We start from the raw sequence: 26,548 nt of genomic DNA on the forward strand, positions 1-26,548 counted from the left end.
CTGCCGCAGCGCGCCGCTCCCGGAAGTGCCACGTGTACGCAGTGCGCCTGCGCGCGCCGCCCGGTAGTTCCGGTGCGGGGCCGTCCCTCCCCTTCTCTCCTGAGCTGGGCCGGGCGCCGCCAGACGGGCGGCACCGCCGAGCCGAGCCGAGCCCAGCCGAGCCCGCCGCCATGGCCCAGCCCGCCAGGCCCCCCGCCGGCTACCCTAGCCAGAACGGCGCCGGCCAGCAGCCCTACAGCAACGGTGAGCGCGGCGCCGGGCCGCTTCGGTGGCGGTAGAGGGCCGCGGGGCCCGGCCGCGGGGAGGGGGCCTAGGGGGGGCGGCGGCTCCCGCCCCGCGGCGCTTCCCCCCTGTCTAGGCCGCCCTGCGCCCGTTCGCCCCAGTGCTGCGGGGCTAGCGGGGCAGGCCTCCGCCGGCGGCGCGGGGGAGCGGGCCGGTGCCCGCGGGCAGAGCGGCGGGGAGGAGGGGTGACGGGAGCGGGGGAGCCAGCGGCCGCGGGTGCTCCCGGTGCGTTAGCTGCTCGGCTCGCTGAGCCGCTGCCCGTAGGAGCGGGGGGGGGACGCCGGGGACGACAGGTCTGTGCCCGGCTCCAGCGTTGCCCTCACCGCACCCCGGACGCGCGGCGTCCTGAGGGGAAGCGCAGCTGAATTAGGAACAAAAACAACAGGGAAAAAAAAAAAAAGGTAGCGGTGACTGACTGCTTCTGTCACCCCTCGCGGGAGCGTCACCCGGTCCGTGCGAGGACACGGGTGCGGGTGGAGCGATGGCTGCGGGCGGCCGGCTCCTCGGTTGGGAGGTGAAGGCCGGTGGGGATCGCCGTACGCCGGAGTGGTGGTGAGCGCTGGGGGAGCGTGTCCTGCCGAAAGCCGTGCTGGGGAAAATGCAGAGCCGTTTACCAGGCACAGTAAATCTTCAGCCTTTTGTCATGGCAAAAGTAATCCTGAGTATATTTGTGCGTGTACGTTCATAAGCCCTCGCCTTATAAATTGCCAGAAGCGCCTTTCGGAAGACCTGTGCTCACGCTCCCTAGGTAGAACGTGCGGCCGGAGCCGCTCTGGACGTCACTTCAGCCCGTAGCCCCGACAGTGACAGAGCCGGGGCAGCGGTCTGAGCCTCTGACCCTTTGGAACGGAGCTGTACATGTGGCACCCTGGCTGTGGCTGGCGGGGGCTGGCTGAGCACAGGCCGCACCGCAGCGGGATTATTTTTTTATCTTGTAATTCATGTAAAACCGATATGATCTTGTTCCGTGTGCTACGATCTGGGAAAGTCTTGGTGACTTTCTTACCCTCAAAATATTTTTTTTTTTTAATGAGATATTGAAACTGAAACTGAACAACTACTAGCCAGCCTTTTAAGGTAGGAAGAAAGAAATACAAGGTGAGCCTTGTCTCCGCATCTGTTTTCTTTGCAAGTGTGGAAATCTGTGTTGTTGGAAGTATTTCCTGATGTCGCATATACAGACAGCATCCTCCGTACTTGGTTCCTTAATTATACGCTTATGTGTTTCAGTAGTTGTGCTGCATCATAAGCAATTCAGTTATAATGAGATCTTTTGATTTTTCTGCTTTATGTATGAGTAATTAAATGGTTTGACTTGTCTTCCCCCTCCTTCCCAGCGTGCTTATTACTTTTTCTCAAAGTCATCTGCAAAATGACATTTTACAAACAACTGTATAGCTGCATATAGGGTCAAGAAAGTGGGAAGCGTATGAATACAGTCTGAAGAGAGAGCCTGAATTCTGGAGAGCTTACGGTCTGAGCAGAGAATGTACAAAGAGAACGTTAGCTATCGGAGCAATCGAGCAGGATGATTTACAGACTGGCATGTTTGCTGATTCCTGTGTAGTAGATTAAGCACATAATGGAAGTTCTGGGGAGGCAGTCGGAGGGGGAGGAATTTCAGGCTACCTGGCTGTCAGGTGTATGAAAAACAAAGAACTGAAATTTAGAGTTCGGCAAATACAAGGTAATAAAATTAAACAGTTGTTACGGTATGTTAGAGATAAGGTTTGGGTTGCTGGCCTTTTGAATAAATTAGATTATTCAAGCGTGGACTGTTCTTAGCATTGTTTAAAATATATGTTGAGGAGGTGCTGTGATCCTGGACCTTTACAGTAAAAATATTTTTAAAACAGTCTGGAGCATACTGAGAGTACTGTTGTGATACTTGCAGCGGTCTATGAGGAGAGCAAGCTGCCAACAGTGTGATAAATTGTTATATACCTCTCGGCTCTTCCTCTTAACTTGTTGCTTGCTTTACTGTTTGCAGGTGACTCCCCAGGCTCGCGTGTCCAGCGAAGGCAGTACATTGTCACAGCAGCACCGTGTGCTGCCCGGGAAGTTGTGTAGCACGGAGCATCGGGTTGCTTGGCGACAACCTTCCTCTGCTTAATTTGTGTTTTGCTTTTAATAGGACCAGTGTTCTGTATTGATTTAACTGCAGGTTACTAATTTGCTTTCCAGTTAATAGATCTGAAGTGCAAACAAGAAGGAGAAACAATTATTTTAGAATTGTTTTGCTCTCCTCATCTGATATCTTAGCATGGCACTTTGAGGTCATGGGATGCTTTAGAAGCTGTTGGGTTTGGTCAGCTCTCCATGTGCTTGGAGACCAGTGGGTCAAAGTCAGCTGAAGTGGCGCTGGTGGTGACCGATCCCATGGCAGTTCGGTTGGGATCCCATGCAGCTTTTCAGTGTGTTTATCCTTGCATCTCCCTGGAGGCTGGAAAGGCTGCAGCTGGTGAAAGTGATGTACTAAGTAACTGGCTTGGAGTAGGTGATGCTGAAATTCTGTATGGCAGAAAATATGACTTGAATCCTAGCCTCCCACGCTAATATTTTGACCCCTCATTTTATAAAACTACGCAGCAACCTTCATATATATTCTAGTGCCTTTCCTGATTTCTCAGAAATGTTAAATGACCTTGTGTTCCTGTAGAGGTGTCTTTCGCTGTTAAGTAGGTGGCCTTTCTTGTATTACTAACTTACTTCTGCTCTGAGTGTCAGTGGTTTTGCTGCCATGCAGGTGGTCTAGCTCTTCAGTCTATGCTGAATTCCTTGTCAGTTCCTGGCTTCACAGAACAGTGCAGGAAACCAGCAGGGGAGTATTTGGGGAATGCTGGAGAGCCTGTATGCTCTCGACAGGCCTCAGTAAAGAGGTCAGGTCAAGATGGGTACCTGGCAGCAGCAAAAGAGCAAGTTCTGAGAAGTCTTTGTGGACTGTGAAGCCTTTTGGAAAGGGTTTGCACCCCTCAGCCCTGTTGCTTTAGTTTTTTCGGCAGCTTTACGCAGGCTTGTCTTGAAAACATGAACTGCGCGTAGGCTATCGAGACTTTTCATTGTGCTTCTGACTTGAAAAATAAAAATTAAAATTTGGAACATTGTGCTGTGGTGAATTTGATTTTTAATGCAAAGTGCTATAGAAAATATCAGGTTGGTCAGTTTGGGGTTTCACCTCGCTTCCATAGCTTTATCGTCAAACTTGTCCCTCAAGCAGGGAAAACGGTGTGCAAGAGAGCAATCCAAGTACTCTGATTTCTGCCCGGGCTACAGAGTCGTGCTCAGAGGTGAATAATCAAGTAATGAAATTAATTTGTCTTTGTTCTGTATTTTTCATACAGCTTATAGTAATGTTGTATCAGTGTACATGGTGATGCAGTCAGGAGGCCTGGCATCGCATAAGAATTATTCATCGTTCTTAGAGTTAGCAAGTTTAATTTACAATGGATTTTGTAAATCGATTGTTGAAAACCCATCTGATACACTGCAGGGTCATTTTTGAAGGCAAGTCATAATTGTTAGCATTTTCGTGTTTGCAGGCTTTTTGTTTAGACACCATTGCTTTTGGAGAATTATTAATTACTAAGATTTATGAGCAGCATTGTAAGGACAGTAGGGTATAACTGGATTTCCTAACGGAACGATAAGTAGCATATTGAGATTAATGAGTGGAGAATAACATGGTATGTACTTTTTATGCACAAATAACAGGCAGTGAGGATGAGGTCACTGGCACTGTAGTACTGCCTTGGCTGTGTAGTTAGCGTGGATATGTATGATATTCAGTGAAGTAACAGCTGTCTGTGAACCGTAGCCTAAGGCTTTCTAGGGAATGAGGAGCTGAATGATCAGTGCTGTATTTGTCCTAAGTATTTCAATGTATTCTGTGTTTCACTTAATTTATTGTCAGAAATGCCTGAGTTCAAAGTCGTTTTAACTTGGAAATGCGAACTTCCTCACCTTTTGAAATTTAACTGGAATGCTTCAATAGGAAACCAGCTGTCTTTGTTTTAATGTTAAATGAAATGCTGTGATTTCATTCTGCTGGCAGCTGTTTCCAGTACTTGTATGGTAAATATATATCCACTCTCCAGGCTAATCTTTCTGGCATGTTTTTGAAAATTTAAGTGGTTTCTGGTCTGGAAAATTAAGTGCTTTTGTTTATCTAGGTTCAAAAAAATTGTCCGAATCTTAACTAAGTCTGGAAATCTGAAAATAGTACAGGGTTGCAAAGAATAGAATCTTAACTCTAAACCATGAAGAGGATCTTTTCTGCTTTCAGATGTTTAACTGTGTGTGTGGAATGTCTCTAGTATTCAAATGATGTGTTTAGGGGGGTGGGGGGAGCCACAATGTGACTGGCTAAAATAAATGGTACAGCATTGGAAAGCGTTTTAGTAATTTTTAAGGAGTCAGTGCATGCCACAGTCAGTCTAGTGTATTCTGCTCAGGAGGACTTAACTTGAAAATTTATAGTCTCCCTTCAGAATGCCCATTTTCTGGCAACAGTATGAACAACCTGTAGTAGTAACTTTCTTGATGGAGCTCTTATCGCACTGGAAATCTCACGGTATTCTGTCTCTTTGTGTTCCAGTGTAAAGTAGACATCTGATTATGTTCTTGCCAGTGTCGTTTAGTGTCTGGAGAGTTATTAATCTTTTAAATTTTTTTTCTTCAAATGAGTAAAACTTTTTTCAGCTATACCAACCAACAAATACATAAAAAGCACCATTAACCTATTAAGTTTTATTTTCCTGATTGGTGAATTATTTTATGATAAAATTACCCTTCCTTCCATGTTCATGACCAGTTGGCTGCTCACATGAGCAGTATGTGTATGAATAGTTTTCTTACTAAAATTAACTGCAGAAGCTTTCATAGACAACTCTGTCACTTGAGAAATAGCATGGTGACCTACGCTGAAACTGGCTGTTTGTGTCTTTGCCATAAGCTAAGATTTAAGTTGGTGTCAATCGTCAGGTGAAACTGAGTTATTACGTAATGGATGTTTCCGCTTTTGGTCTGCTCACTCGTGCTGCTGCCACCAGCTGTGTGGGAGGGTGCTCCTCTTTGGTCGGCTTGCTTTTGGGTGTTCCTGAAGATAGAAATAGTATCGTGTGTGAATTTCGGTCCAGGAGGATGGATTGTGCTCAGGCACTGGAATGCCTAGTGGTTGCGAGGCTACTGTAAAAAAAACCAAACCAAAACAAAAATCTAAGTGTTGATAGCAAAATACTACCAAATTCATGTCCCCTGCAGCAGTACTTCTGTCAATGACACCTGGTTGGTTTAAAAAAAAAAAAAAAGGCTTGGAGACTAATAAAATCCAAAGGAAAGAGATTCCCAGGAACATCTCTTATTTTCAGAAGTGATACACAACACTGACTTTCTAAGGAGTTTATTGCTTTTTTTTCTTGCAGGTCCTGTTCAAAATCAGCTGATGCATTCATCAGATGGCCAGGGATATAGCCCTTCAGTTCCAGGATTGTATTCACATCAGGCGCCGGCGAAGGTTCCTCCCCATCAGTCTTCTGGACAGTATAACTATAGTGGCTCTCAGAATGTTTCCCAATTAAATAGTTATCAAGGACCTGGGCAGACTCTCAACAGGCCACCAGTGGCACCTTTCTCTGGGTCACCAGTACAACAGACAGGTCCTGTTCCGCAAGTGCTGCTGCCTGCATTGCAAAACTCAGCTGCTATATCATCTGCTGGTAGCTTTCCTCCTGGAGCTAGCCCACCAGTGCTTTCAAACTGGCAGTACAGCCAGGCTCCTGTGAGTCAGCCAGTTGGGTCTCAAACAAGCCATTTGGCTCACGTGACGGGGACAGGGTCCGCTCAGCCACCGTCGTCGTTATCAGGAAATACAAATCCTCCAGGAAGTTACCAATATGCTGCTTCTCCAGGAGGTCCTCCGCTTCAGAACAGCTATATGAAGCCAGGTAACCATAACTTTTTGATATTTTGCTAATGCCCATTTCTCAGCGTCCTTTTTAAAAAAAGAATGTAGAATTTACTCTGCGGCGGCATTTTGCTTGTGGGATGAGGTTGTCAAAGCAGATACTTTGAGAAAATGCATGTCACAAATATTGGGGTGGTTTCTTTGGATTAGAAATGGAAGCTCTGTGTGCAGGTTAGGTGTTTCAGCTGGCTGAAGCAGGTGTCCACTGAATAGTCTTATTGTTTTGGGAAGCTGTTTGTGGGTACTGCTGTTTCTGTGACCTTCACCATTCCCTGGGGTGGCTGTTGGAGCATTGGCATGCTTCGGTCAAGCGGGGACTTCGGGACTTCATGGTTGAAAACTGTAGTCCTGTTTATTGAGGGTAGTCTTTCGCAGTTTAAAACTTGTTAGCCTTTCTGTTAATCACTTGATTCAGGTAGTTCTCTGAACAGCCTCAGTCAGGTTGATGCAAACAACTTGAGCACAGCCTGGAAAGAAAACTGAAAAGCATTCTGTGCCATTGAAATAGAGCCCAGTTCAATGGAAAGCTTCCTTCCTCCAAACTTGTAATTTTCACTATCTAGTAATAATTGTCAGTCTTCAGAAAGTACTCTGAAAGCATGAGACTTCTGTTTCTGCCACTTGTGTGCCGGTACGTGCAGTGGCAAAAAGCTTTTCTAACACTAAATAGCTCTGTTATGCAACTTGTGGTTATTATGGAAACAAAGTTAATACTCAAGTTTCTCTTTGCCAAACTGCTGTTTCCTGTTATAGAGGTTTTTCTAACTGAGTGTGCAAACAGGAGTTACATACAGAAATATTTTAAATGTTAAAGCAAATATTTTTTTCTTGTGAAGTGCTTTTAGCCTCATTAGAGATTTTTCTTGATGCTAGTTTTTTGTTATTTAAGACAGCAAACTGTCTTAAGCTCACAGAATTTATGAAACTATTTCTGGCAGTTTATTGGAATAAACAATTAGTACTTTGGAGTTAGTGAGGAAAATGCTGAGAAATTTTGGAAGGTGGCATATGACATGAGAGCGAATGTCTGGAATAAGAGAATTCTTACATCCATTCAACAGTGAATCCTCCTGAGCAATTTCCCTGGTAGTTTTTTGTAGAACAGTGATCGCTTTTAAAATTAATTTAGCTCATTTGGTGATCATGCTCATTCTTAGAACAAAGGTCTGCCAGCTCCCTGCCTGCATGGCTAACTTCGGACAGCCTCTCAGACACAGAATGTCTTCCAAGTTCTGTGACAGTGTTGCTTGCATATGGCAATTAATTAGCTTTGCAGTATCAAACGCTAAGTGAGCAAACAGATAACTTCACTGAATGTGATTGGGTTGGTTTTTTTCCCTTCCTTTTTTTCTTTCCCTCTTCCCTTGAATGTGACCATGCTGTGCAGGCTCATGAAGTGGCATATTTTGTGTGGTGGGGAATTCGTCAGTGTACTTTTGTGTATGGCTTACAGGCTTCTGTCCCGTGTTGAGACCTGGTGATACTGGACAATTTGGCCTTATCTTTTGAAAGGCTAACTTTTGTATTAAAACACATTGGTGTCCTCCTAGAGTTAAAGGGCAGTTATACTGGTCTGCTGGAATAATAGGGAACAAAGGAGTGGAAGTGCTCTTAGGATTTGGCATTATTTGAAGGGAAGAAAAGCAATTGGGTTTCTAAATGTCTTGGCTTGAGAAAGTCCTAGAATTTTAAAATAGAAGCAATTAAAAACTTTCCTGTGGCTTTTAACATGGAGGGTTAAATGTTTCAGAGCAAAACACCTCACACTCAAACAGCAAGTTTATTCAAACTGCACATTGCTGATGCTTTCCGAAGTGAAATCTTTTTCCCAAGTAATTTTAGTAGCTATAGAATCTGTACATTGCTGTTTTGCATCAGATTATTGAAGTGGAAGATGAGCATCCTGTCAGGAGTCTGTTTAGACTCTTACTACTTCATTATTCTCTGTGTAATATGGGGCTGTACTATAACTTTATATAAAGTCCAGACTTAGTAATCAAAGTTGGGATGCTTTCTGTACCTCTTGAAATTCCTACCAACAGTAGCAACAAAAAGCTGAAAGAGATTGTGGATAATAGCTACAGGAATCCAGTATGAACGTGACAGGAGAAGAGCATGACAGAAACAATCTGAAGTTGTGAAACCTTCTGCACGCATTGTAGGATTTGTATCTCATGCTGCTTATCATTTGAATAAGAGGAATATTTAGAGTTCAATCTGTGTGGTTTTGTAACAAAACTTTTGTGACTTTTTCAGCTGGGTTAAACAACTCCTAAAAATTAATCTCTTTACAGGATCTGCACCTCCACCAGTGACTCAGCCTTTAGCTCCACTCCACCCTCCTGCAAGGCCACCTTTAGGACCTCCGCCAGTTGGTGGTCCACCTTTAATTAGGCCATCGACGCTGATAGCAGGACCACCTAATACACAGCCTCTGCTAAATTCAGCTGCAAATCGAGAAGGTAAGAAATAATTTGCTCTTTTTGTTGAATTTGAACATTATAGCTTGCTCCAATATGCAACCTTTAAGTCAAGTGCACTGTTCTATTAGACACTCAAATAGTAAAATTGATACTAATACAGCGTAACTTTATCTGAAAGGAGCATGTAAGGACCTGGAAGGAAGGAAAATATTTCTTGTTGACAGTTGTTAACAAATTAAGAATGGTTAACACTTCAAAATAGATTTCAAAGTGCTGTTTAACATGTCCCTGTCTCCCATAGTTGCCATCTCTTGTTTTATTTTTAGTGTTCTAAAATGATACTGAAATTCTGATTTCTCTGCATCCTTGACTGCTGTGGAGTTATACACATAATCTGTGTATAACTTCCTGTATTGTTTTATTCTGCAGGGGGAGCTAAAATGTGAAACCTGCAATTCCTTGCCTGTTTACGTAGCTGTACCTTATTCTTCTCTTCCATGTAAAATCACTGAAACGCCTATCTTGGATTTGTTCATTTTCTGAAGGTTGTTAGTAGAGACTGTTAAGCGTCAGCTGTTGAAGACAGATATCTGACTTTCTCTGTCTCCTGTGGGCCCTGCACAAATATGCCATTGTTTAAGAACTCATCAGAGCTCTGTATCAAACAGACCTGCAGTTGTATGGCATTTAGTACCCATGCTAGATGGGGCCGTGTGGTAGCTGGCAGTTTTATTTTTACATACATAGTTTGTTCTGTCAAAACTGTTGGTTCCTTGCATGTTCAGATTGACAGTTTCTTGTATGCAGTAGCTGTGTGAGTACAATAGTATATTCAGATTTAGCTTAGTTTTGAACATATGAAATGCATTAGAAACTGCTTTCGCTTAGAAAGTCTTTTCTTTGTAATAAAGAGAAACATTTCCAGGGCCCTGGAGAGATAGAAATGTTTAGTCTGTGAAGTAGGTTGACTGCTGCGTACTAGCAAGATTCAGCATGTAATGTAAGTTCCTTTCATTGGGTCATCTTTGAAGATTGTAATGATAATAAAAAGTAGATTGAGTATCTACTTCTCCTTAGCAATAGATAATTGGTTTTGTATATTTAGACATAGTTAGCTTACAAAAAGCTGTCCTTTGGCAGCACTCTCTCAATTTCAAGGTTTTTCTTACCTCCACTGGAATTTATATCTTGACTGGTATGTGACCGTATCAGAACTGTTGGTGTTTGGTGAACAGTACTGGACTAAGTGTTTAAGTGAAGGGAATTTGGTGTTTCTGTGAATTATCAGTGGACAAAGTTCTTCAAGGAACTCAGTAGCTTAATTCCAAGGTACTTTGAAAACTGCAGCTAGCCTACAGACCCTTCCTCTGATGAGGAGGAAGTGCCCCCTGACACTTTACTGTGTATTAGCTTGGAAGTTATGGCAAATACCTAATCTAAAGCGATCTTAAAAGATCATTCAACCCAAAGTGTAGGGACTTTTCTTTTCCTTGAAAAAGATGTGGGGTTTTACGAATGTCCTTTGCTGAGGTCATGTCAGCAGGGGAAGTGTGTGTGTGAGAAAGAGGCTAAGATGTGTATCTAGTTCAGTTTTGTCCTGGGACAGAAACAAAGTAGATCCAAACTATGCTAATCTTCATATTCATCCAGCAAGTAGGATTTCATTGCAGTTGCTTCATTACAACTTCTTAGTAACTTGTGAAAATTTTTACTGGGACTGTCTTTCTTAATAGGTGATGCTACATCTGCTGCCGGTGATGGGTCTGTGGTCCAAAACAGTTACGATGCCATAGAAGGTGGTGGCCTCACAGGTAAGGCTTTGGAATTAAAAATGTTTACTGTTATGTAACTTTTTAAAAGAGTCTGGGAAAGATAGAAGTTTATGCATCTATGTACAAACATACATACTTGGTTCCATGTCTATCTTGAAACTAAATATGAAATTTGAAGCACTGACAATTAGCATGTCTTTGCCTGTAAGTATGGTAAAGCAGTTAAGAGCACTTTGCAAAATTGACAGCAGTTGTCAGTTGTTCACACTTAGAAACTAAACAACAACAAAAAGTGTTCCTGCTGTATTAATGCATTGAGCAAGCTGCAGTTCTTCAGCAGTTAATTTCAAGTATTTGTCTACTCTGCCTCTAGCAACTCCACATCCTTCTCCTGCACCCCCGAATCTTAAGATGAATAGAAGTGTTGGGTATTCTTACCCTACCTTACCTCCAGGCTACCAAAATACTTCTCCACCTGGAGCACCAGGAATGCAAACATCTGCTTTGCAATATCCAGATGGATCAAAACATTTCCACCAGGTAAAGATTGTCTGGTTTTTATCTCTGTACTACCCATGATGTGTGCAGGTAAAGAAAAGTGACGATTGGTGTGTGTTATGCATCTATGGGGTGCTGCTTCTATGGTTCCCTGTTTGGTGTGCCATTTGTTCAAGATGATAGATGTAGCCTGAAATTAATGCTTTTGCTGATGCCTTGAGAGCAGTTTGGAAAAGCTGTGTGCCAGCTCTTTCTGAAGTGTTCTGTCCTCGAATCTGTTCAGAATATTTCTGTTAAAACTTTCAGCTGCTTTGGCATGTTTTTCTTCCCTCAGGTTGCTATTGTTAGCTGAAATATTTGGTTTTTTTCTGTGAACTTTCAAAGCAAACTGACCAGCACTTTTGCCAGCTGAGCCTCTGTATTTCAAGAGCTTTGTAGCAAATGTATGCTAATTTTTACGTCTGTTATGTTACATGCCTAAATCCAAGTTTATGTAACAAGTAGTATTTCTAAATATATCATTGTAATACAATGGCAGTTAATATACAAAGAAAACAAAACAAAAAAGGGAAATATGTTTGCTTTTTAAACTAACCGTGGTTTTCATCCAAATAACTGGTGTTAATTTCTGAAATTTCATTTGACTCTAGCCTGCCCTGGGCACTAATCACTTAACTGCATCTATGGGTGGCCTGAGTCTACAGCAAGAAGGATTACGACCTGTGAATCTTCTTCAAGAAAGAAATATTCTTCCTACGACCCTCTTGAAGGCTCCTGTCCCAAACTTGCATGAAGACATCCAGAAGCTCAACTGTAATCCTGAGTAAGACTATCCATTTGCTATAATCCATCAAAATAAATAGAAGTATACATTCCTGCTTGTAAACATAACTCTTCACAAAATACTTCCTTAATTTTGTGAGTAGAAAATGTTGAAAACAGGCTTCACTGTGTTATGATGAAGGCGGTAAGTGGTTTAAGCTTTGAAGTGAGGAAAACTATCTGTGTAGAAAGCACAAGGAAAAATACGTTGCTTGCAAGGCAGCTATAGACAGGTATAATACAAAAACTTTACAATATAGTTGGCAATGAGTATGAGTGAGAAAAGATAAAATAGGAGTTAACTCACTTAAGTGAGGTACCCCAAAAAGATTGTAAATGCAGAAACATGAGTGACCTCTGTATTGAAAGTAACCATTTAAAACAATGGAGTAAATGGAGTGTCAAACAAGAGGCTGGCAGTTGGTTATTCAAGTAATCTCTCTGAGGAGACCAGCCAAACTGTGTATAACCAGGTACTCCTGCTTTGCGAGCCTTTTATGATAGGCAAAGGAAATAACAGCGTCTTTGTGAAGTTGTTCGTACAAACAAGCTGGGCTGGATTTGCAAGAAGTACTGTGCACATCTGCACTTTGGAAAGCACCGAGTTCTGAAGTCTCTAGAAATGACTGTGGGGTTGTTTCTATTTTTGTGTAGTTTTAAGACCCCTTTTTGAACTTCGCTGGTTCAGATTTGTATATAAGGCCACCTCAAAATGGTATTCCAAAATAACACTTAGCATGTAAAGATTTGGTGCAACTTTGAACATTGTTAGGCTTAACTTTTACTGGAGTGGCTAAAGTGACATTCAGTTCTGTGTAAAGAATGTGTATAAAATAACGTAAGAACTCCCAAGTATGTACTGTGGGTCAAGTTCAGACTAAAACAGAACCATTTGACAGAGTTGGAAAAGATCCTTTATCTGGAAACGGAAATTCACCGTCACCAGCTCTAGAAAAATACAAAGGATGCTCTGTACTACTGAAATCATCATTTTATTATCTGAAAGCCTCTGAAAATAACCCTTTGTCCTCCATGTAGGTTGTTCCGCTGTACCCTGACTAACATTCCTCAAACTCAGGCCTTATTGAATAAAGCCAAACTTCCTTTGGGGCTCCTGCTTCATCCTTTCAAAGACTTATCGGTATGACAAATATTCAAAACTTTAAATGCTGAAATATCAACAGTGCCTTTATTAAAGTCCAGAGCTGGACAATGAATTATAAAAGAAGGTCAAGTATTTTGGCTAATCTTGGCCCAGAAGAATTACCCTGGTAACTGACATTTCCCTGTTCCATACAGATCATTGTAATTTTTCTGAATTTTTTATCCCTACCGTTTTTAAACTTTCAAGCCTCACTTCTTAATCAAAAAAACCTCCCAAACCTCAAAAAACCAGAAGCTTAGAGGCAGCACAGCACTCGGACTGTGACAGAAGGCAACACATCTAAATTCCAGTATTGCTTAGATAGCTTTATCTTGTCACATATCAGTTGTAGTTACTGATTTCCTGTACCAAACCTAGTACTAATTCTAAACTTAATTAAGAGTTGACAAAGTTAAAGGGGTTTGGATGTCCTCAGATAGCCAGGAGACTTTGTGAATTTAGCAGTGCCTCTTTTAAACACTGTTATTTTTCACAATTTAAGTAATTTTTCAAAGATGTGGGGTTTTTTTCTGATTTTTGATCTGTATTGGGTGTAGCACTTGGTCTTAAACCATCAATGTAAAATTCAAGACTTTAGAGGCTTGAAAAGGGAACCTACACAGTCAAATAGGTTAGACCTCAGTTCCGACCCGTCGTCTTATTAAGGAATTGTAGGGGTGCTGTGAGGATGCAGAAATACTTCTTCCTTCAACAAGTATGCTTTGACTAGCTAACCAGGAAGCACAGTGTAGATAATGCTGTTATTGTAGATGAATAGCTGTAGCATGGTGATACTTTAAAACAGGAAGCTTTTCTTTTCCAGCAATTGCCAGTGGTCACTTCAAGTACTATTGTGAGATGCCGTTCCTGCCGGACATACATTAACCCTTTTGTCAGCTTTCTAGACCAAAAGAGATGGAAATGCAATTTGTGCTATAGAGTGAATGATGGTAGGTTTAAAATGTTCTTATTGCTTTAAACGGTTAAGGTTAACCTTTCCCACCTTGGCCTTTGAGACTGTAATATTGTTGGCCATATCAGTACTAGGGTTCGTCATTAGTCATGCTGGGGCTATGAGACATGAGAAATGTTTCCCATGGGCAAAGACAGTGGTGTCACTCATCATAGAATCATAGAATGGTTTGGGTTGGAAGGGGCCTTAAAGATCATCTAGTTCCAACCCCCCTGCCATGGGCAGGGACACCTTCCACTAGACCAGGTTGCTCAAAGCCCTGTCCAACCTGCCCTTGAACACTTCCGTGGATGGGGCATCTACAACTTCTCTGGGCAACCTGTTCCAGTGCCTCACCACCCTCATAGTGAAGAATTTCTTCCTTAGATCTAATCTAAATCTACCCTCTTTCAGTTTAAAGCTATTACCCCTTGTCCTATCGCTACATGCCCTTGTAAAAAGTCACAGTGAGTCTGACATGGTCTCCCAAGGTACCCTAGCAGATGACAAAGTAGCTGCCCTGCCTAGTAAGTTCTCCAAGAAGCATTGCCCAACAGGCACAAAAGAGTTGATGTATTTGTTTTAAAATGCAGCACAGCTAATACTAGAGTGAAGTAATAATATATAAACTTATCTGCATAGTTCCTGAAGAATTCATGTATAATCCTGTGACAAGAGTTTATGGAGAACCTCATAAAAGACCTGAAGTCCAGAATGCTACTATTGAGTTTATGGCTCCATCCGAATACATGGTAAGGCTTTATTTACTTTTAGTTGTTCTCTTCCTTTGTTTTATTTCCAGAGGGGAAGTCAGAAAAAACCTTGATACAGAGGATGCTTTCCGACTCAGTAGAACAGTTGCTGCCTCAAGGGGTGTATCTGAGTACTCTTGGGAAGAACTTCAGATAGTTCTTCATTTCTAAATATTTACAATGTTGAAGTTCTTCTGTATTTAGAATATGTAGGTATTTGTCTTCTGGAAGGAAACTATAATTCTAGAATTACCCAATAAGAGATCGCTAAAACTTCTGAATGGATCTATCACCTCTGTGCTGTTTTAATAGAGTTTAAACTTGCAGTGGAATTAATAAACCCGATCTAATAAATGTCACTTTGAAAATTAAAGGTAATCTTTTCTTTGCTCAGCTACGTCCACCTCAGCCACCTGTGTACCTCTTTGTGTTTGATGTCTCTCATAATGCAATAGAGACAGGATACTTGAATACAGTCTGCCAGACCTTGTTAGACAATCTTGACTTGTAAGTACCTTTTTCTTAGAATCTCCTGTTTTCTTTCCTCTTATGAAACTTGTGATAGACATCAACATGCCAGTACTTCCTGTCTAGAAGAGAAATTTCCTAGCATGGCTAGCAATGGCCAATGTTGTATTAAAATGTAGTGTAAAGCTGTAGTCTTTTTCCTATCACAGCTGCACTGGTATAAAAGGTAATTTTGAAGGCTTGTTTCTCAGTCTGGCTCTTTCCTATCTGCTTCACCAATCCCAAAAAGAAATAAACATCATGTTTATGATGTCTTTTGAACTGTATCTTTTAAAAGCTGAAATTTAGATAAGTATTTGCTGAAAGGAATGCATACATCTAATAAATTTTTATTACATGCTGTTTAACATGTATAAAAATATACATGTTTTATACATGTTTTACATGTATAAAAATACATGCTGTTTGAACTTATATAAATGCTGCTTGGTATTTTGCAGCTTGTTTCTTCCTTTTCTTCCATTTTTTTATTACCGTATTAAAAAATTTCTTGTCTGCTACGTGACTCTACTATAAGCTCCTTTTTTGTTTTGTTTTGTTTTTTTCCTCCAAAATGACTTAGTCAATCTGTTGCAGTGTAGCTGCTAAGCTAACTACTTGGTAACAACCTGGGACAGGTGCAGTGGATGTTTTTTTTTTAAAAAAAAAAAAAGCCTGCAGAAATGAAATTTCATCTTGCTGAACACCATATGTCTCATTTTCAGGCTTCCTGGGAACACTAGAACAAAAATAGGCTTCATAACATTTGACAGCACAATCCATTTCTACAGTCTTCAGGAAGGTCTCTCTCAACCTCAGATGCTTATAGTTTCAGATATTGAAGGTATGCAGAAATAAATGATTAGTATCTACTAATGACTGCTGGTTTTGACAGCCTTTTTATAAGATATATCTGGTGGGAGTTTCTAGATCAGATCATTAGTCTCTCTAGTAATGGCTTTAGAAGTAGCATATGTTTCTGTTTGTTTACGAAGCCCCTGATGTCTGAGCAATGCTGTGGCTGTTCATGACTTAAAACATGAAGACAGCCTTCCTAACTTCTAGTTTAATTTGTACAGTTATGTAGATTTCTTTTATGATCCCAAATCCTGACGCTTGGTATCTTGCTATAGATTCTGTGGTGACTGATGCTCAGTGCTTGTTCTGCTTTTCTTTTCAAGTCACCTTTCCCTGTATGTTACAGGGCAGGGCAGAATGAACACTAGAAAATCTTTGCTATGTGTTTTTACTTAATGGTCTTGATTATCCTTCAGCCCTGTCAATTGCTAGTCTAACATGGCATTCTAGCCACAGGTCTGCTTATGAGAAAAAAAAAGAAATCCACATAATTATGTTTGAATGGGTTTACACACTGATACTGTATTCTTTTTTCAATAGATATAATGGTTGGCAAATAAAATTGGGGGAAGCCTGATGTGTTTTTTAAAAAAGTAACATAAATACTTTTTGTTTTCTTCCAGATGTATTTATACCAATGCCAGAAAACTTATTAGTAAATTTAAATGAAAATAAAGAGGTAAGAACTACCTTAAATAACTAGTGACATTCACATAGTCTGGGATATGCTTGATAATTTCTGGATTACTTAATGCTCTTTAACACCTACAGTTTAAATGCCATGTTTGAAGCAGAAAAAAGAGGTCTTTTCATTTATCTGTGTGATTGAAAACTTCTGCGAACCTGAAACAAGACAGTACTTGACTTTTGCTAGGGCTTTTTCTTTAGTACCTTAATATTAGAAGTGTTAATATGTGTTTCTGTATGTTCAGCAATCAGCTCTATAAAGAAGAAAACTCCGAAGACTCCTAGTCTTAATACTTTTGTTTTCTTAATTGTAGCTAATTCAAGATCTGTTGAGGACCTTGCCACAGATGTTTACCAAGTCCCTGGAAACTCAGAGTGCTCTGGGGCCTGCATTACAGGCTGCCTTTAAATTGATGTCCCCCACTGGAGGTAGAATCTCTGTCTTCCAGACACAGCTTCCATCTGTGGGAATGGGAGCACTAAAGTCACGAGAAGAGCCAAACCAAAGAGCAACCGCAAAGGTTAGAAAAGCAAAAAGGTTGAGAGAACTGACTACCCTGTTCTGTACATGTAGGTGGTTCTGGAATTGCCTGTTCTGGGTTAATTTTGTGGTTCTCTTGTTGAGCTAACCTTCCTTTGTTTAAGTAGTAGAAAGGAAAAAAAAAAACCAAAACCCAAGCACTATAAACACAGATTAATGATCTGATTTTTTTTTTTAAGATATCACTGTAATCAGTGATGGAGAATCAATTATTAGTGTTCCTGAAAACAGGCAATAAATGTGTTAATCTGTTTGAATTTCCTTTGTATTTTGTAATACTCCATTGTATTAACAGGACATACATCTGACGCCATCGACTGATTTTTACAAGAAGTTAGCCTTGGACTGCTCAGGGCAACAGGTTGCAGTGGATTTATTTCTTCTTAGTGGGCAATATTCTGACTTGGCTTCTCTAGGTAAGTCATATTAAGCTGTTTGGGGGCGTGTAACTCTGGTACTTTTGGCAAATACATAGAATCTACATTAACATTTAGTATACGAACCTGATTTGAATGAACCTAGTGTGTCGAGATGCAAATTCATCCTTGATGAGCAGTGACAGTGAACAGAATGTAATCTTTCAGTGTTTCCTGATTTAACCTAGCTGTTTTCATATTGTCCCTTAGTGAGTCAGGATTCTTGTGATCCTGGTATAAGTGGCTGAAATACTTTCCTCCTTTTATGCCTGTTAACCATCAGTGTAAACATCTTTAGACTAAGCTTCACTAGCATTTTAATTTTTTTTTTCTCCATTTAACCAAACTTTCAAGTGACAAAGTACCTGTAATTTCAGGCCAATGGAAAATTATTTCACACCTGAAACTACATACATACTTGAACGTATAGTTGTGTTACATCTATGTCTCTGTATGCAGGTCTGTAACTGTGTAACAGAGCTATTTGCAAGTGTAAACAGTTTCATAATTAAAGGGAATATTGCATTCAACTGGTATATTTAATGACTATAGCAGCAACTGTCTGCACTCTGCCACTGTATGTTCTCTTTGTTTCAGGTTGTATATCAAGGTACTCTGCAGGTAGTGTCTATTACTACCAGTCTTACCATCATAAACACAACCCTGTCCAGGTGGAGAAATTGCAAAAGGAACTGAAACGGTATTTAACTAGAAAGATTGGGTTTGAGGCTGTCATGAGGATAAGATGCACAAAAGGTTTGAACACAGTCTTTTGGATTTTTTTGGGGGTGGAGGGGAAGCGGGTGTTTGCTATTATTTGGGAATGTTTTGATTGGCATTTTGGCTGTTGTGTAAGCTTAAATGGTTACAAGACAAAGATTAGAAAAGTAAAATCCAGTACCAGGAATCAGACCATTTATTAAAGACTGTATTTGCAGTATCTTTACTGGCATCCCAGTTCCATTTTACAACAGTTAAAACTGGAAATTTTGTTTGACTGCCATTTCAACAAGGGACTGTTTTTATAGTCTGGAGACTTACTGCTATTCTGCATTGATTTGACTTCCAAATTCCCACTTTCTGCTAGGCTTTGTGGATTCTATGGATTAGTTGTCTGTTTCGGATATTTACCTTTCCTGAAGATACTTTATTTCATTGAGAAGGATCTTAACATTCTGATAGAGAGCCATCTAACAGTGGTGGCAGTTGTGGAAATGGTGTCTGTACTTCATGACTATAAAAAATAAAATTGATTCAATATAATTCTTATCTTGTAGGTCTTTCCATTCATACTTTCCACGGGAACTTCTTCGTACGATCTACGGACTTGTTGTCATTACCCAATGTAAACCCAGATGCGGGATATGCTGTGCAAATGTCAGTAGAAGAGAGTCTTACTGATATGCAAGTTGTTTCTTTTCAGTCAGCTCTCCTGTACACATCCAGCAAAGGTAAGATACACAGGTAGTGTTAGCTGCATTAACAGTACAGTATTCAGATGAGTCTTTTTGTATCCATTTATCAGCTGCAATTCAGTTGCAGTAACTTACACAAACTATTTTATCTAATATCAAGGTCACAGCTGTGAAGTGTTACTGCATGTTGTTGATGTTATTGCTTCTTCCAGATCCAGAAGTTTCTTGGGAAACTTAATTCTGGTCTGAAAATAGGTAGACTTAACCCAGAAACTGAGAACTAACCATTTTCAAAAGCTACTGGAAAGGGCCTGATTCACCACTTGTATGATAAATTAGATTAAATCTTAAATTTTTTTGCTATTGAGTAAACAGTGGCATTTCTTGCATTGTTTCATAAAACAAAAGTTATGTTGGGAGACTACAGTTTTCTTTTCTTACAGGTGAAAGACGAATTCGTGTCCACACTATGTGCTTACCTGTTGTAACAACACTGAGTGATGTCTACCTAGGGGCAGACGTACAAGCCATCACTGGGCTGTTAGCCAATATGGGTAAGCACGATAAGAGCTTGTTTGGATATGTATGGATGATATCCCTAAAGCTCTGAGCAGTAATCCTCTGGGAAGTAACATTAGGAGAAAAGATTCTCTCTTTCTGAGAGTGCTTTCTAAGTTGTAAACCAAAGAGGTTTGGGGTTTTTTTTTGTTTGTTTGTTTGTTTTTTTTTGTTTTTTGTTTTTTGTTTTTTGTTTTTTTAATGCTTGGCTTAGGTAAAGTATCAGTATAGTTGTATGTAGTCACCTGGACTTAGTCTTAGTCTGGTGCATCATCATGGGCCCCTGGCTTTTTTTCTGAATCACTTGGCTTGACTTCCTCGATACTGTAGTAAAAGCTTATTAAGATGCATGGAAGTATATGTTAAAATGAGAAAAGTTAACGTATGTGACTGTATTTCTACCAAGGGAGGAAAAGCCTCTTATTTGAGCTTCGTGCTCTCTTTTTAGCTGTGGACCGATCTGTTTCTGCTACCTTGAGTGATGCTCGGGATGCCTTGGTTAATGCAGTGATAGATTCTTTATCTGCTTACCGTTCATCAGTCCTAAGTATTCAACAACCTGGTCTCATGGCCCCCTACTCACTACGGCTCTTTCCACTTTATGTACTGGCACTCTTAAAACAGGTAAGAGTTAAAAGGAAGCCCTGCAAGAGGATGATTGTCTGTTTGGCATGTCAACCTGAAGTAAAAGGACATTTATTTGATGTACAAAATAGCATCTATCTTCTCTTTCATTATTTTTGTAGGACTCAAAATTGAGAAGTTTCTTGATTTAGATCGTTTAATAAAACCAGCCTTCCTGCAATTTGTTATTAGAGTACTGAGATATTTTACAGACTTGAGAACGGTCCTTCTTGCACAGATAAAGTTCTCAAGAAAACAATTCCATTTCTCTGCACCCCAGAATTTGATGACTTGAAAGGTCGATGTAGAGCAAAGCCTATTTAATAGTTTCTCAGGCCTGGGTAGATAACACATGATTTTACAGGTGCTGCATGTGTGTTTTTAATCTTGGAGTCTGTTATTCTACGAAAAATGGAGGGATTTGGAGAATTAGAATTTTATGGAGCAAATGTATTGCGGTAATAATTGGACGGGCCTTCTGCTCTTGCCTGCAAAGGAGAGCAGGGGATAGAGAAGATGCTTAAAGAATATCACTAAGGAGAATGATCTAGTTGAGAAGTAGGAGTCTAGAAGTGTGTATAAAAACAAAAAGTATAAGCGAGGGAATAGGAAAATATTAAAGACACTGACTAGTCTAGAGAATGTGGAAGGGTACTGGTGGAGTGTTTTTTCAAGAATCTAATTTTTGTGCATTTCTGGAAATGTAGAGCCACACAGCAGTTCAGTGTGGATTAAGAGAGCTGGCTGTTCTTGCAAAAGGTTTAAAGCATTTCACGATATTTGCTCAATATAAGTATTTTTTGATTGGATTTCCCTGAACTTATACTAGAAGTCCCTGAACTTATACTAGAAGTCATTTTAAGTGTTGGACAAGCTGTCTTTCTGTTCTAGAGAGAATTTTCTGATTCTTACCTCTTGATAAGGACTTAACCAGCATTTTGCTAGTAGCACGTTCATAATGACCTTTGAGTTTTTTCATGTACAAGACTGTATAAGCATTTGACCCAGTCAAGTGGGAGGAGCGAGCCCTTGTTTCAGTTATAGCTGGGTTTTTTTGTCCCAACAAGCCAGAACTCCATCTTTATTGTAAATCCAGAATTACCTAAGATTCACATTGAAGCCAATTGTAAACTGCTACAATATTTACTCTTTTAAATTCCATCAAGTAGCATTTTTGAGGTGTATGTTAGAAGAGATGTATTTCAAGATGTTTTCGTCTCGGCTGTAGTGCTCACTAGAAAGGATTGATGGTGCAAGGTCATGGTAAGTTCTAGAACCCAGAAATAGGAATAAGGAGAATCGTATGATTTGTATGTCAAACACTGAAGAAAACTATGGAGAAGTAAAATAGCAGTGGTAAAGTACCATATTTTGAGAAAATACTTATGGCTTAACTCTAAGACTTTTAAGTAAGTTAGAAATAAACAATAGATGGTGTACTAAATTCAGCTTATCTCATTTTGCTTTCATGGTCAAATTAAATGCTGATTGTTTGCAGAAAGCATTTCAAACTGGGACGAACGCACGTTTAGATGAACGCATTTTTACCATGTGTCAAGTGAAAAACCAGCCCCTTGTTTACCTCATGCTTATGACACATCCCAGTCTGTACAGAGTTGATAATCTCACAGATGAGGTGAGTATTTGCATTGCTACATGGTCTGTTTGTCTGGTCCCAAAGATTTGTATGATGTCAAAATAAATTTGTGTTAAAAATCTCGGAAGTTTTCCACATTAAAGCTGCGTAGCTAAAATTTACTGTTTCATATTTTCCCATTTGTTGCATTTATGCATGTGTTATTTGGGATTGGATTGATGAATTCTGGAGAGAAGCTGTGCTCTGGCTATAGATGGATGGGGAAAGTTTTTTCTAACTTATTTCACTTTTTGCCTTGTGTCATTATCTTGCACTATAAATCACATGTACGTAAAGACAGTATAACATATGTTTTAACTTTTTGTCCCTCTGTAGCTTCCTCTATTTTAAAATGTCAAAGTAGTTCTGTGAACAGTGAGAGAATGTTTATGTAAGAGCCTGAATAATTTTAGAAATCACATCTTTTGTACATAATAAATCTGATATTCCAGTTCTAGAACTAATTAACTGAGATTAAGTTGATTAAGTACTCCCTCTCTAAATAAAACATTAAGAGATTTATTAGTAAATTATGCACTTGAAGTATGACTTGAACTGAGGAAAAGGGTCCAGCTTCAGTATTTGGTGTAATACATCCTATTCTTCTTTAACCTTCTGTTGTGCCTGTTTCAATGCATCAAGATGTGAACCACTGTTTTTCTTTCTGCTTTTTCCTTTAGGGAGCTCTTAACATAAATGATAGAACAATACCTCAGCCACCCATTCTCCAGCTGTCAGTGGAGAAGTTGAGTAGGGATGGTGCTTACCTTATGGACGCTGGCTCTGTAAGTTGTGTGGTGGTGGTGATTTTAAGAAGTATCCAAATTTACTCGACGGGTTCTTTCTGAGAACTCAAAATGCGTAGGAGACTGCTGAGGTGTGGTTTTGCATTGGATTAATGTTGTTATTGCTGGGTGTCTTTCAGGTACTGTTTCTGTGGATTGGGAAGAACTGTGGGCAGAGCTTTATCAGCCAAGTCCTTGGAGTTCCAAATTATGGCTCAATACCGCAGAACATGGTACGTGCTTGCTTTGCTGTACATCAGTTGTACAGTGCTGCCAGAATATTATTTTCACGAGAACTAAAATACCACTATTCAAATATTAGCCCTCTAGTTGTTATTCACTATAAATCCAGACTCAGGGAAAGAAATAATTTCTATTACCTCTCTTGGAGTTTCTCCAGGCTAAAACCTTATGGATATTCCCATGAAAGCACAGTAAGAAGAGGCTGGCAATGATTAAGTTTCTCAGAACTGTGGGAGCAGACTGAGAATACTTGGGAATAGTAAAGACAGTGGGTTAGTGGGAAATCCTTTGGTTTCTGCAACAAAACAGGTTATCGATCACAGCTTGGTCATCACCATTCTGGTAGCCAATTGCTTATACCAGTTTAGTGCATTTGACTGTTTCAAGCCCTTTCAAAGGAGACTAGACTAAAACTATACATCACAAAATGTATCTGTCTGGGTTTCCTTTATACCCAATTAGGATAGAGTTGGGCTATTTTAAGTGTTCTGTTTTATTCTGAAAAATATCGTGTATGTATTAATGATACCCTTTGCCTCTTAGACACATCTCCCAGAACTTGAAACTGCAGAATCCATCAGAACAACAGCTTTCATTTCCTGGCTGAGAGAACAGAGACCTTTCTTTCCTATACTATATATAATAAAGTAAGTGGTTTTTAACAGTCTTTGTGCTTCTTTAGGAACCTCTTAACAATATATATTTGGATATCATATACCGAACTTTCTTAATGGAAGTTTTAACAATGGTGCATGCTGTGCCTAACAGATACGACTTGTTATGAGTTGTCTCCAATTAGAATTTCCACAGACTAAAAAAGACTAAATGTCACAGAACAATGTTTAGTAAATGGCAGATAAATGAAATAAGTGCACTTGTTGGGATTAATCACAAGGGCTATTTGAGATCGTCTTTTCATATGTCCTTAAGCTCTTGAAATATCTTGCCACTTGACCTGTAACTTCATTAATGCATTGCACTGTAGATCTTGGCGAATATTTATTTCACTCAAACACTTATATTTCCATTTTTAAGGGACGACAGTCCATTGAAATCAAGTTTTCTGCAAAATATGATTGAAGACAGAACAGAATCAGCCTTATCGTACTATGAATTCCTCCTTCATATACAGCAGCAAGTGAATAAATGAAACGCTAGCCTTTGGCTCACTTCTTTAAGGAAAGATTTTGCAGTAAAGAACGATTGTGCTTGTAATATCTTCATTAAATCTGTGGCCTGAGGCAGTTGATGAGAAGTTCTCACTGTGATTTCAACAAACTAAAGCAAATAAAGGACCACATCTGAGAATCAAATGTGCAACTACATAATATTGTACCTTAAAAGAAAAATCAAACTATTGGAACTGGTTGAGCACCTTTAATTTGCTGCAAATCATGTTTTTACTGTAAGTAGTTGCGGCATGAATTACATTTACAAAGACAATACTGAAAAGGTGAAATACATTTTGTAAAATAAAGAGTTCTTTGTTGTTCAAAATGTATATTTCTGTAACTCTGCATTTTTATTTTTTTTTTTTTGCTGCTAGATATAAAACCTCACAATACTGATCATGATTTGCAGGGAAATTCTTTCTAAGTGCATCCAGTGATTACAGACAGAGCATCTCAATGTTCAACTTAATGCTTAAAGTAGCAATGAAACAACTGTTCATTGTGAAACGAACAAATACTTTATGAAGCGTAGAATCCAGTGCTTGGATTGGATTATGGCTAATAGGACTAAAGGTAAGCTTAACCCAGACAACATGGCTGAATTTGTTAAAGCTTTTAATAAGTCAATATTCTAATTAAAAAATAGAGTGGGGAGGAGCAAGCCCTATCAGAGACACATTTTAAGAAGTCAGTGGCTGAGTCAGCAGCAAAAGTAGACTTAGGTAGATGGCAAGCTTTGTTTTTCTTCAGTAAAAGGAATAGTTTTAATTTGTTTGTGAATGGTGTGGGAGGGGAAGGGCAAGGAAGGTTATCTCAGATTTTTTGGTTTAAGTTTAGTAGACTTTTGGCTCTTGTTTACATAACTGAATGTTAGGCCCCGAAAATCTAGTGTGTTTCTGAAGTGAGTTTGTATGACAGCACTTCAAACCTAATGTTTTAAGACAACATTGAATATTCTGACGTTAAAATTGGAAAATAAATTATTTTTCCAAAGACAAAAATATTATATTGCATTTGAAGAGTTGTTCATGGTTTGAGACACGCTTGAAGTTTTCAAAATTTTTTTTTTACTGCAGCTGTGTAATGAGCCTAGGTCCAAAGCCAGGGTGCATCAAATAAAAGCTTTAAATATACTCTCAGATCCCTGCCAGAGCTACATTGCCATTGGACTTGAAGTGAAAATTTATATACAAAAATATTTAAATCATTTTATAAAAGTGTATTGATAATTGTTCTGTTTTGGAGATTAAGCTATCATTGATAGCTACCAACATAAAGAGTATTTAAGTTACTGTATCTCTATGCCCATGAAAGTGTTTCATATGGAAAAATCTTGGTTCACGTTTTTGTTTAATAGTGGTAAACTTAAAGGTCTTGCAAAACTGACTTCCTGGGGCAAGTAACTTGAACAGGTAGAACACTTCTAAGTGGCCAAACGTACTGTGATTAGGCTAGTTAACTTACATTTTGTGATACAGATGTCAAAGGACATCATAGGGTAACCATTTGCTACCATTTCAGGCTGTAGCTGCACGTGATTGTCAGGAGTTGCCTTACTTCAGGGGAGGAGTTTCTTTGGGGAAATTGTTCTTGTCGCTTGAGCACAAGAAGCTAAACTTCAGAACAATATCTAAAATAGCATGAAAAGACTATTATAGAACCAATTTAAGCTTCCCTGTCTGCTGTCTCCATAGCAAATGGGAGTATATTTACTTGAACAGCTTTTCAGAGAATTGCACAGTTTCTAGTCACAGTGAAGAGGTTTTTTAAGTTTTGACAGTCTGATTTTTTTTTTTTTCTGGGGGGAAAGGGGTCTCTTCATTTAAATCATCAGTTGAAGCTATGCACTTGCATAGGTTATGACTTAAAACTTGTGTTTTGGGTATATTATCACTCTGATGTTGAAAATCATCCTTGCATCTAACAGCCCACCCAAAGTCTGTTTCTTACTATGGCTGTATTTTGCTACTATAGCCCTTGTTTTTTAAAAAAAATATAAATGTTGGAGATGGCTTCATTGCTTTATGTACACCAGACTAATGGCTAAAGATGTCAGTTGTTGTGGCAATTAACAACTTTGAATTAGAGTCCCTAAGTTTTACAGAGCAAAACATTATAAACAAGAATCAGATGAACCCTCTTGGAGTTCTCTTCACTTTGGAAGAAATTCTGTATTGAACTTTATTAGTTTATTCCCTCACAGTGGGAAAGGCCTGCTGGTTCACCTTGTATTGCTGTAAGGGCAATACAGGGCAGATGAACACACAAACTACCTATGATATGTCATTTTTACCTATAATTGAAAAATGAGGACACTGAAGATGAACTACAAAAATAGGCAAGAGTGGCTCTGATAGATAGATCTCAGCACGACAACTCTACCACTGCAAATGTACTCTATTTTTCTAGTTGAAGAACTTTTTTTTTAAACTATTTCTGTATTTGACACATTAGTGTTCAGCCAACATTACCATCCATTTTACTTTGCTTTCATTATCG

At 39.6% G+C, this 26,548-nt stretch overlaps 1 protein-coding gene across 1 annotated transcript; it reads left to right on the forward strand.

The window, feature by feature from the left end:
• Positions 1 to 60: 60 nt before the first annotated feature.
• Positions 61 to 26,132, forward strand: SEC24A (SEC24 homolog A, COPII component). Its single transcript, XM_075510573.1, has 23 exons — positions 61 to 243; positions 5,703 to 6,224; positions 8,539 to 8,706; positions 10,401 to 10,478; positions 10,813 to 10,979; positions 11,588 to 11,760; positions 12,798 to 12,900; positions 13,727 to 13,853; positions 14,498 to 14,607; positions 15,002 to 15,114; positions 15,840 to 15,958; positions 16,596 to 16,651; positions 16,974 to 17,180; positions 17,496 to 17,616; positions 18,214 to 18,372; positions 18,894 to 19,067; positions 19,475 to 19,585; positions 20,038 to 20,213; positions 21,712 to 21,849; positions 22,530 to 22,634; positions 22,775 to 22,867; positions 23,421 to 23,524; positions 23,913 to 26,132. Exons 1-23 carry the CDS (start codon positions 171 to 173, stop codon positions 24,025 to 24,027), a joined length of 3,312 nt encoding a protein of 1,103 aa, XP_075366688.1. The 5' UTR covers positions 61 to 170; the 3' UTR covers positions 24,028 to 26,132.
• The last annotated feature ends 416 nt before the right edge of the window (positions 26,133 to 26,548 follow it).

Source organism: Mycteria americana, chromosome 8, assembly GCF_035582795.1.
Source record: "Mycteria americana isolate JAX WOST 10 ecotype Jacksonville Zoo and Gardens chromosome 8, USCA_MyAme_1.0, whole genome shotgun sequence".
In the NCBI taxonomy this organism is placed as follows: Eukaryota; Metazoa; Chordata; class Aves; order Ciconiiformes; family Ciconiidae; genus Mycteria; species Mycteria americana.